General features: G+C 37.9%; 2 protein-coding genes across 6 annotated transcripts in view; both read left to right on the plus strand.

Moving 5' to 3' along the window:
• Window positions 1-8011, plus strand: part of LOC107677300 (ras suppressor protein 1-like) — a 41317-nt gene extending 33306 nt beyond the window's left edge. For 2 of the 5 annotated variants that reach the window (XM_016472158.1, XM_016472162.1), the window contains exon 9: window positions 6954-8011. In XM_016472158.1, coding sequence (XP_016327644.1) covers window positions 6954-7056 — 103 coding nt within the window. In that variant the 3' untranslated portion in view covers window positions 7057-8011. The remainder of the gene's footprint in view (window positions 1-6953) is intronic. The other 3 variants (XR_001632819.1, XM_016472160.1, XM_016472161.1) reach the window with 3 other exon arrangements.
• Window positions 8012-11449: 3438 nt separating this feature from the next.
• LOC107677106 (complement C1q-like protein 3) overlaps window positions 11450-12086 on the plus strand; it is a 5119-nt gene continuing 4482 nt past the window's right edge. The window contains exon 1 of the mRNA XM_016471903.1: window positions 11450-11985. Coding sequence (XP_016327389.1) covers window positions 11663-11985 — 323 coding nt within the window. The 5' untranslated portion in view covers window positions 11450-11662. The remainder of the gene's footprint in view (window positions 11986-12086) is intronic.

The following is a 12086-nucleotide window of genomic DNA, read 5'->3' on the forward strand; positions in this document are numbered from 1 at the left end:
GAAACTTAATTTGCTGTAAAGTTGCTTTGCAATGATTTGTATCGTGAAAAGCGCTGTACAAATAAACTTGAATTGAATATTTAAAACATGAATCATTTCATGACATATTAAAAGACTCTATTTAAGCATCACAGTGCAGCCCTCAAATATCAATAAATTTTAATTTTCAAATCTTTATACTTTGCTAATGTCCTTCAAACCACTATGTTTTTCAATTTGCCAGCAATAAGTTTTTGTAAGGAAGTGAAAATCATTTAAAATATATTAAAACTTAGTATGATCATATATTCTTATTTGTATTTTAATAAGTACAGGTCAGAATAAGTATATTGTTTCATTTGACATAAATATATGTGTTACACTGAAATATATATATATATATATTATACATTTACATAATTTATATTTTTTTACATGATATATTATATGTTGCATGTTATATATTTTATTTATAATTCTATTTAGATCCCGTTTGTAATCCATGAGTCTGGGGATCCTTTACCTTATCTCATTCTCTACAATCTCAGATCTCCTGTAATGCAATAGCAGCTGAAACATCATTTACAAATTACCTCCAACCTCAATGACCGATCAATGATCCACAAGTCACCCGCACATTTATCATTAATTAATTCCCTCTCACCTCTGACACACCTGAACATGCTTTGAAAGCCACTCTGCGGAAACACACCGTCTCTGACACACACACACACACACTTATGACCGGCCGCCCTGACTGTGTTAGACACTCTTGACTGTAACTGAGATTAATTATCCCATGTGGAACTGGAGCACTCGCAGGAAAAAGACCATCTCTGGCAGCGTCGGGGAGCAGCTTCTGTAGATTTTGCTGTCCCTGTCCACTTTTAATTGGCTGTAAATGATGAGGAAAGCAGATAAATGGGGGATAAATCTTTGTGTTTACTCTGTAGCCTCTCAGCACTGCAATGCTGCTGTGGTAACATGGTTTCACAGACCAGGGCAAGATTTTCTCATCATTTCCAGACTACAGGTTTGAAGATATGCAGTTATATCAATATATAAAAAGACTCAAATCACAGCTTCATGTGACAGTTTCCCTTTTAAAGATAACTGCAACATTAGCTCTGCATTTATCAGGCAATAACTTTGTTCTTTCTCCAGCTAATGTATCTATTATAATACTCATGATATCATTCACCCTCTCATGACCTACTTTCTCTTTCTTATTTAGATGATGCCAATATGTCATTATTGTGTTAAATTAAATGATTTCAATGTTTTATAGGTTGAGGAGTAAGAGAGTTCTGTTTGTAGTAAATTGGTTTGTTCCAATAGTTCATTTTTTATCACTGTTTTTGATTAACTAATGTAAATTATATCAAATGTTTTTGAAAAAAGTTCTTTTTTACAGTAGAGTGATTTTTAAACACTTGCAAATCAGTTTGACCAACTCATTTAAAATAATGATTTGTTCAGGAATCAAAATAAGTTATTTAAAAAGGATTCAAGACCGTAGTTGATCAGGGATGAGTTTGGTTGTTGGACAGGATTCTGACGCGGTCTTTGGTCAGTTGATGACAGCATTACGAACCCTTCACAGGTTGATCTTTAGACGTTGTGTTAGATGCGTTGGGAGTTTCTCTCAGCGTTGTCTTCCTGCCAGAGGGTCCGTCAAGGCTGCGGGACACTGACAGAGAGAGAACGGCTTTCAGATTCAGCTCACACCCCCCTGCATATCAGCCTCCTGTAAAACAGCCCAATTTAGCCCTGACACTAGCGCAAACATCTACGCGCATCTGTCAACACTGATTCCTTCAGTCAGCTCAGAAACAGCTCACAGTCTGCACACATACATACACAGCTTTCTTTCATGGACGTATGAGCTCACTAACATGCTCTCCACATCCTTCTGCATATGTGATCATATCATGAAAATAAAAAAGGTGAACACAAGTCACCTGATCTTTAAATTACCTTTTTGTTTGGTTCTGACAGTTACAGATGTTTAATTAAAATACTTGATTAAATACATAAAGGGTTAGTTCACCCAAAAACTGTGTTTTACTCACCCTCAAAGCATCCTAGGTGTATGTGACTTTCTTCTTTCGGACGAATCCAATCGGAGTTATTTTAAAAATTGTACTGGCCCTTCCAAGCCTTTCAGTGGGGGTAAGCGAGTGTTGGTTGTCAACAGTTCAGATGACGTGAAATAAAGTGTGTGCATCCGTAATAAAACGTCCCTCACACGGCTCTGGCGGGTGAATAAAGGCCTCCTGTAGCGAATCCACACTCTAAAAAATGCTGGGTTGTTTCAACCCAACTTTGGGTCAAATATGGACTAACCCAGCTGTTGGGTTAAATTTTTTAATTACATTTTTAACCCAAAAGTTGGGTTAGTCCATATTTGACCCAAAGTTGGGTCGAAACAACCCAGCATTTTTTAGAGTGCATGCATTTTTGTAAGACAAATATCCATATTTCAAACGTAATAAACACTTTTTTTCTCACTTTCGCTGACTGTCGTACGCAGAAGCCGTTCTGGCGGATGACATAAGACGTTGACGTTGGGTGATTAGTGACGAATGCGGAGACAAAACAAAACAAAAAACGCCGTTCACAAATTAGAAGCACAAAACGAGGATCTGTAAAGAAGAATGTCAGAGGATTTCGATATAAGCCAAGAGGAGACTGGTTTTCCTTTGCTAAAGTATATATTATTTTTTGCTCTCTATATTTATACTATATATAAATATATCTTTATATTATTATTGCTCCTGCATTTCTCAGTGGCGTGCGCACGACGCATACGTGCTACGTCATCTGCCTGAACGTCTTCCGTGTACCGCAGTTTAATCAGCGTTTCCTGTCTTTACATCATATCAATTAAAGTGGCAAAAAGAACAAAAATATATCAAATGAAATGCGTTTAGTTTTTGTATACATATTTTGAATGTAGATTTATGTATACGTTTATGGAAGCCCATAATCCTCCAGTCTCTTAGTCATATTACAAGGACAGTTATGTGAATTATTGAATTTTCATTTTATTTTTATGGTATTTTTTTGTGTTGTTTTTTTCTGTTTTTACATTATTTTATTATATTTTATTTTATTTGTTTTTATTTTGTGTTTTGTATTTTTTTATTTTAGCTTGCTTTTATTTTATTTTATTTAGTTGTATTTTTTATTGTATTTCATTTACTTTTATTTTGTCTTATTTTACATGTATTTTTACATTATTTGATTTGTTTTTTTTTATTTTGTGTTTTGTATTTTTTTTTATTTTTGCTTGCTTTTATTTTATTATTTTATTTAGTTGTATTTTTATTGTATTTCATTTACTTTTATTTTGTCTTATTTTACATGTATTGTATTGTATTTTATTTTGTCTTCTGTTTTATTTCATTATATTTTATTTCATTTTACTTTTATTGTATTTTTTTACTTTATTTTATTATTTCACTTTGTTTGTATTTTAATTTATTACTAATTTATTTATTTGTATTTTAATTTATTTATTTTTTTGCACTGGTTTCTTTCTCTTCTTTCCTGTAAGTGAAAGTGGTTTCACATTCCATATATCTCGATCACCAAACACTGAATTAAACATAAGAAGACATGCTTTACAAACCAGCACATGCACATACTTCACAGTCAGTGCTGAATTTTGAATGTGAAGTGTTTTCTTTTTTTTTTTTCTTGCATGTGTGAGATAAAAAGCTGTATTTGAGGTTTCTGATTTTTCTGTACTCTGAGAGTCCATAGGGACTTGAATAGTGCCTCCCTGCTGGGCTCTTGCCTCTGCGCCTGGCTGGGCAGCTCCAGAGGAGGCAGGAAAGAACGGGAACCTCCGGCCCCCAAGGGAAGAACCTCAGACAGGACCACACAGATGGACAGGCAGCTTAGTGCTTAAGAGAGATATGAAGAGACAGAATGAACAAGAGAGACTGACTGACTCGTTGATAAGAGAAGAGCTCAGCCTATCTGCCCAAACAAGTCACAAAACTATACAAGACAAATGCAGATTATGTACTCACTTAGTGGGAGAAAATGTTTTCATTTTGCAAAACTGCTTTGCTCTGTTCTTGGATTGTGGCAAATTGGTTGAAGATCTGAGTTTGTTGCTGAAAGGTTATAGGTTCAAACTCTGAAAAGAGCAGTCCGTCTGACGTCAAAGATGTTAAAAGTAAAATGTATACTGTAGGTCACTTTGCATAAAGCAACTGCTTACAGAAAGAATATTTAGTGTCTTCCTCTTACGATGTAATTAAAGTGACTCAAACGCGCTGAGAGCTGGGCTGAGAACGACTGCTCTCTAAGCTAGGGCCATGTGTGGTCCTTTGTAAATATTTGATATGAACTTTAGTCATGAATCTGAGCTGCCGCTTGACATTTCACTGCACTGCTATTAGAATTCTCCCTCAAATAGTATTCTTTAATTACACTTGGGAATATGGTCCAGGCATGCTAGGTGTAGAGCCGCTAACTCTGCAATCACCAGCCGCTATGTCAACATCCAATCAGGGATAAGTATTAATGAGGCAATGGAAACAGCAGTCAGAACTGCTGTAAAGATGAAAGCTGTGTACCAAAACCTAGTGAGCTCAGCTGCCTACATAGACAGCATTTTTAAGGAATACTTCACCAAAAAATGAAAATTGTTACCCCAATGATGTTTTGACAGTTTTGAAGAACGCTGGAGCCCATACTATGGAGGACCATTTCAGATAGTCGAAATTGTGAAATTATGATATAGAATGTAATTAAAATAATTCGAACTAATTATTCTAATTATGACACGAAGTCAGTTATTACATAAACCCAAAGTTGGGTCGAAACAACCCAGCATTTTTTAGAGTGCATGCATTTTTGTAAGACAAATATCCATATTTCAAACGTAATAAACACTTTTTTTCTCACTTTCGCTGACTGTCGTACGCAGAAGCCGTTCTGGCGGATGACATAAGACGTTGACGTTGGGTGATTAGTGACGAATGCGGAGACAAAACAAAACAAAAAACGCCGTTCACAAATTAGAAGCACAAAACGAGGATCTGTAAAGAAGAATGTCAGAGGATTTCGATATAAGCCAAGAGGAGACTGGTTTTCCTTTGCTAAAGTATATACAGCAGTCAGAACTGCTGTAAAGATGAAAGCTGTGTACCAAAACCTAGTGAGCTCAGCTGCCTACATAGACAGCATTTTTAAGGAATACTTCACCAAAATATGAAAATTGTTACCCCAATGATGTTTTGACAGTTTTGAAGAACGCTGGAGCCCATACTATGGAGGACCATTTCAGATAGTCGAAATTGTGAAATTATGATATAGAATGTAATTAAAATAATTCGAACTAATTATTCTAATTATGACACGAAGTCAGTTATTACATAAAAAGTCCAGATTTTGTCTCAATTATGACTTATCTCATCATTTTGACTTGACATAATTGTTTATTTCATAAATGTGACTTTTTGTCTCAGCGATTTAGTATGTCATAATTTTGACTTTTTTCCCTCATAATTATGACTTAGTATTTTAGAACATCCACTTTGTCATAATTATGATTTACCAAAGCATGATTTTCTTTTTCTTATGTGGCAGAAATGGGCTTCCATATCTTAATTGTAGACTCTAGATTTGTATGGAAAAAAAACACTTGAGACAAAGTAACTTATGTTCCACAAAAGAAAGTAATACAGGAAAGACAATAAGGAAGAAAAGTCAGTCACAATTTCCAGTTCAGGTCCACTGTAAGGACTGGAAGCACCACCTTTCAGTTAAAGGAGCCAATGGTTTTTTATATAGTTTGTAGCCTGACTTTATCTCATTATTTTGACTTTTTGTCATAATTTTGGCTTTTTATCTCATTGTTTTTATTTCAATTTAATTTTTTATCAGTTTTTATTTAAAAGTTGTCTTCTCATTGTTTAATCTCATCATTTATTTTTTTATCTCATTGTTTTTATCTAATAATTTTGTCTTTATCTCATTTTTATGTAATAATTTTGACATCATAATGGTCTTTTTATCTTGTAATTTTGACTTTATATCTCATAATTATGACTTAGTATCTGTTATAATTTTCATTTTTTTTTGTCACCAAGACAAAATATCTTGTTTCATATTCCACAGAAGAAATTCAGGGAAGACAACAAGGAAGAAAAGCTAGTTGTAATGTCCAGTTCATGCTGACTTTAAGGACTGGAAGCCCTGCCTTTCAGTTAAAGGAGCCAATGTCCTTTTTACTAGAGTTTGTAGCCTGATATTTTCTTTTATTTATTTCTTTTTTTTTAGTAAGAGGGACAGAATGTTTTATTGTTGTTTTATTGCCCTTTCTCAAATCAAGTTGATGGGAACAAGCACAGTATGCCTAGAAAGTATAGCTGCCAAGGGACATAACCAAGATGCCAGAGAGACTTTGGTAAAGTGTTCGAAATCTGATTCATTTTAGGGTGCTGCTTATGTAGGCAGTGTATCGCAAAGCAGCTCACAAGGTTTTGGTACAGAGCCAATTAATCCTGCCTCCATAATACACATGGTCACTCTCGTTCACTTCAAGTCTCTTCCTTACTCTCTCTCTCTCTCTCTCTCTCTCTCTCTGTCTTTTCCCTTGTATCACTGAACCCAGCCTTTGAGTGCTGCTGAAATAGAGAGGGACCACTGGACTGGAAATTGCTCTCCCTACATGTCCCCTCTCCCTCTCTCTCTCTCCCCCTCTCTGTGTGTAGGGTGGTTGTAGATAATTGTCTCTCTGTGCCATACACAGCTGTAGCCGAGGGGTGTTGGACAGCACAGAGAGTTCAGTGTCCCAGTGGGGGACCCGTCAGTGTGTTGGACTCAATTAATCCTCTTTCAGCTGGTTAACACTAAAAATATAACTCCTCTTCCTCGCTACTCTGTATTCAAGACTTTTGCAGAAACAACAAACGGCCAGGTGTGATCACACAATGTCTGTTTGTGTTTTGCAGTCTTTACGGGCGACACTTGCAGGCCAACCCAGAGGCGCCCAAAAAGAATGCCGACAAATCCAAGAAGATCAGCCGCAAGCCGCTGGCGGCCAAGAACAAGTAAAGCAGAGGGCAACGAAGAGCTGATCCGACCATCCGAGATGAACCTCACTGCATGTGCCTTTCCATTTGATATTTATTTAGAAAATATATTTTATATTGCTTCAGTATTACGTTAATCATGTAACCTGCAAATGGCTCCACTCTTGATACGCCCCAACAATTTTTTCCAAGTGTCCTTCTTGTCCAATGCCACTTTTTGCCTTCAAAGTGTCGCTTCTGTAAAGTCAGACCTGCATTGGGTGATAATCAGCTTTTCTGAACGTGTTTGTTGTGTCTCTTTAGAGAAACAGTGGGAGTTTTGTCCTATTCGACCATCCAGACGAGGAGAGCGGTGAATTTTGGGAGGTGGTGACGAGCGTTTTGTAACCGTAGAGGGATTTAGCAGGAGTTTTGGGGTCTTAGTGGAGTCTGAGCAGGATAGTGTCAGGTCTCCGGGGGGAAACCGCTGACTGCTTCCTCTGTCTCTTAATGACAGATATGAATGGCTGCAAACGGGAGTTTCAGATGGTACACAGCAGATACCAGACAGAAACACCCCGGTGGCCATTTGAGAGGGTCAACAAGATATTGCAACAAATGGTGTTCTCTGAAGCGGTTGGCCATTGTTTCTTACTGTGTATTCTAGTTAACATGATGGTGCAACTTTTTACAGAACAATATACAGTAGTATTTGTAAAGAACCAGTTTCTTGAACTGGTAAATCATTCAATAATTGTCATTTCTGCCATTATAGCATTCACTACAGCTTTAGGTTGCGTACACTAACATCTTCTAAATCTTCAAAGCTTGGCTGAATTCGAAGTTTTCTTTCTTATGGATGTGTTATTCCTTATTTTTAAAAGTCACAAGCTGTTTCGTTGCAATTACATTTAAATTTGTAATATTTTAATGTTTTATGATGTGCACACAATGCAGTTGTGCTATGTACTTCATTTTTGACTGAAATAAAGTCAGCATTTTGTTGGACGATTCAGGTTTTTCTTTCAGCAGTTGATGATAAGTTGAAAAGACCTTGGAATGGCAAGGCAAAAATCTTCTAAAATGTGTACTTCAGTTTAAAAGTTTAGATTGGTAATTATTGTTTGAAAGAAATCTCTTATGCTCACCAAGGCTGCATTTATTTTATTTAAATTACAGTAAAAATAGTAATATTTTGAAATAATAATACAATTAAAAATAACTGTTTTCTATTGGATTATAAAATGTAATTTATTCCTGTGATGCAAAGCTGAATTTTCAGCATCCATTGCTCCAGTCATCACATGACCATTCAGAAATCATTCTTCTTATAATCAAAGTTGAAAACCGTTTTTCTGCACAATACTTTTGTGTAAACCATTTTTTTCAGGACTCTCAAAAGAACAGTATGTATTTGAATCCTTTTTTTTTTTTCTAACAGTGTTGAAGTTCTTACTGTGACACTGGAGACTAAAAATTAGAAGCATGTATTTTCTATTTTTGGAAATTTCCAACAATCTGAAGTCTTAAGTGCTCGGAAGATAAGTTAAAGTTTGAAGCTCCTTGCTAGAAAGTTCTGAAGCGAATGCTAGATTTGCAGGGTGTGATCTGAAACAGCTACAGAGGATCGTCACATCTAAAAACGATCTTCCCATCGGAGGCCCTGTCATGGTCCAGACCACCTCCATGACAGGAGATCAGGGGTAAAGGAGCTGACCTTTCAATGCTGTGAGTCAGATGATGATGGGTGTGCGCTTGTGTTTGTAGAAGGCATATGATAGCCGCATGGGATTTCCTGTCTCTCTTTGCAAATATTCTGCTCACTTTATTATTACCCCGTCCAGACGCCGCTGTCCTTCTCATTCACACTCCCAGCAGGCACATCTGTCCCGCGCACGTTCCCCCCAATACACTTTCCTCTTGCGCTCAGCAGGAACATCTGTCCATGGCAAAGTCCACACCGCGTACCGAACCTCTTCCACTCTTCAGCTGTCTCGCGACCCCTTGAATTCTTCATCCACTTTCGAAAGTTTTCTTTGGATTCCAAACAATGAGAGGTGTGGTTTGTAAAAGTTTTCCACAAACTGTTGGACATTCAGTACGGCCCAATGTCTTCAGCCGGAGAAGCGATTATTTAGATCCCGACCCGAGCTTGTCCCATCCTTCTGCCAGCGTCGATAGAAAATGGGACGTTGAAGTTTAAAAATGAGTCCGAATGGCAATGGATCACCATGTGCCGACAATTACTCACTGACCTTTCAGAGGAATCCTTGAATGTCTTTTTCTTTTCCTTGAGTTACAGACTTGTAGCGATTTTGCTTGGCTTGATTACTTTTTTTGTTTGTTTAGTTTGTTTTATCACCCTGTTTAAAATGATTTCTCGTGGCGTACTCTCTATGCAGCTCATACGCTGAAGGGCATTACGGCCCTCCCTAACCGACGTCATTGATTTTTGCCGCTTGATTTATGGGGTGAGGGAAACTCCTCTGGAGAGCATGTCCCATGCCGAGCAATGAAATGGCGTCGTCGAAGACATTGTTGAACCTAGACTTTCATCAAGCGCTCAGGGTAAGCAGTAGTGGCCCATTGTGTTGTCTGAAGATAATTGGATGTGTTCAAGACCTCGCTGTGTCAAAACTTGGAACAATACAGCAGATTCGGTGCCAATGGTGCAACCAGTCCATCTAAACAATAATCGTGCGAAACGGAGGTTGCTAACTAACTAACTTGTTGAAATCTTGAGAGGTGCACCTCAACTGTTTAGTGGCACACAGTCGTGCAACTGCAAGGTGATCGATTCCCAGATTGGAGTTAAATGAATGATTTGTTCTTGCATCCTGTAGTGGCAGTGCATCACTGGCAGGTCTATACTATTGGCATACGTGTCGTTTAGTGGTTGCGCCGTTAACTTCAAAGCTCATTCTCAGGGATACGTGAATAAACATTTCCAATAGCTTAAATTTTCACTGTGCAGTGACCTAGAACATCAAGCTGACTAAAAAGGGGACTGTACAAATCCAAAAGTTTGGGTTGCACATCTAAAAGTTAAAAAACTAAACACATTTCAATGATATAAAAATATTCAAAAGTCCAAATGCTTTAAAAGCTGTCCAAACTAAAATTCACTCAAAATATTTGACAGAGCATACAATGTGTGTGTGTGTGTGTGTGTGTGTGTGTTATATATACATACATACAAATATGTACATAAGTACAAGTAAATAATATATGTAAATTCTATTACCCAAAACAGTATTTATGTATTTAACAGTAATGTTTATTTAAATATACTGTATAAACATGCAACAATTAAATATTGTTTAAAATCTGAAAAGTAGTTTGTAATTTTTTTTATATTTATATAAGTATAATAATTAATAATATAATTCACAATTTATTATTGTATATGATAGATAGATAGATAGATAGATAGATAGATAGATAGATATTGTTGACAGTATCTATGGTTACCATTGTAAACGATGCACATATGTTTTATAACTAATAATATGTGTAGCATCATTTACCAAAGATTTATGATCCTCTGCATTCATCAAAATATTACAGACAAGACTTATATCCACCATTATAAGCCATATGCTTGTCTGTGATTCAACAGAACTCTTTTGGTTCCAGAATTATGCTATTAATGTAAGATGTGAGGATTTATTTGGCCATTTTGTGGAAATCAAATTTATGTGACTGTTTTGTTGAAAAATGTCAGAAGCTTTTGCCCGCTCAGGTATGTGGAAGCATTAATATAGTCTAATGCTGAGAAGTGCAGTGCAGATTCTCTGATCTGTGCTCTGAGTGGGTGGCTGGAATATTGTTGATAATAAGAAATAGTTTCAAATAAGTATTTTGAAATAGATTTAATGGATTTTTTTACTTCAGAAAGTGGGCCTATTTCATATTTTAAAAAATATATATACTGATCTCAAATCAATGTTAATGAACACCAGGTTCCCCACAGAGTGCGACAACATGCCCCGTTATATTTCAGGTGTGTTGATCAGTCTAGATTTGCGTTTAAATGTTTTATTTTTCTTTCGTCTGTGTCTGTCCTGTGTAGATGTTTGATGTGTGATTTTGCGTTTTGGTGTGTTATAAGAGCGCTGGATCTCTCCCTCCTTCTTTCTCTCGAGTCCTGCGCTGCGCTCACACTCACACAGCGACTCCGTTCTCCAGATCTTCATGACATCCAACTTTATCCAGCTCATCCCGTCTTTTGTGCACAGAGGAAAGACTTTAAAAGCGAGGGAAGGATATCAGGTTGTGTTCGAGGATCTCAAGCGGCTTTTCTCGTCCATCAGTGGAGTTTTTCCTTTGCGCGTCCACATGTGGAGAGACGCTGATGGTGATGCGCTTTCGGAGAGATGCTGATGCTGAAGCAGAGCTGCGAGTGAGCCAACATCAGCAGAAAAGAAGTTAAGTGAGAGAAGAATACAAGAGAGAGAAAAAAGAGAAGCTGCTGGGGCCCAAGCCAGAAGTTAATTAACAAAACCAATCGGACTTTTTTTTTTCTCATCTGTAGAGGTGCCTCACCAACCTTCAAAATTTCGCCCAAAAGCAGACAGGAGGATCGGCCGGTGCTGACGCGACTCGTCGGCAGGAAGCGGCTGATCGCGGCTGGGGCGCTTGGTGTGGTCATGGTCCTGGTGCTGGTGATCCTGATCCCGGTTTTGGTGAGCTCTGCCGGGACATCCGCCGCGCACTACGAGATGCTCGGCACCTGCAGGATGGTTTGCGATTCTTACGGTACTAAATCCCCGACCAGCACGGTCTCCGCAGACCCTGTCCGGGACAGCAACCTTATGCAGTCTTTACCAACTTTTATACAAGGTCCGAAAGGTGAACCGGGACGCCCGGGGAAAGTGGGGCCGAGGGGCCCTCCCGGTGAACCCGGACCCCCTGGACCTCCCGGAGAGAAGGGGGAACCGGGACGACCTGGATTACCCGGGCAGCCGGGACCAAACATGGCAACGGGTGCCATCAGCGCGGCCACCTACAGCACTGTGCCCAAAATCGCCTTTTACGCAGGGCTCAAAAAGCAGCACGAGGGCTACGAGCTGT

This window comes from Sinocyclocheilus anshuiensis, unplaced genomic scaffold (assembly GCF_001515605.1).
Source record: "Sinocyclocheilus anshuiensis isolate Anshui unplaced genomic scaffold, SAMN03320099.WGS_v1.1 scaffold392, whole genome shotgun sequence".
Taxonomy (NCBI): domain Eukaryota; kingdom Metazoa; phylum Chordata; class Actinopteri; order Cypriniformes; family Cyprinidae; genus Sinocyclocheilus; species Sinocyclocheilus anshuiensis.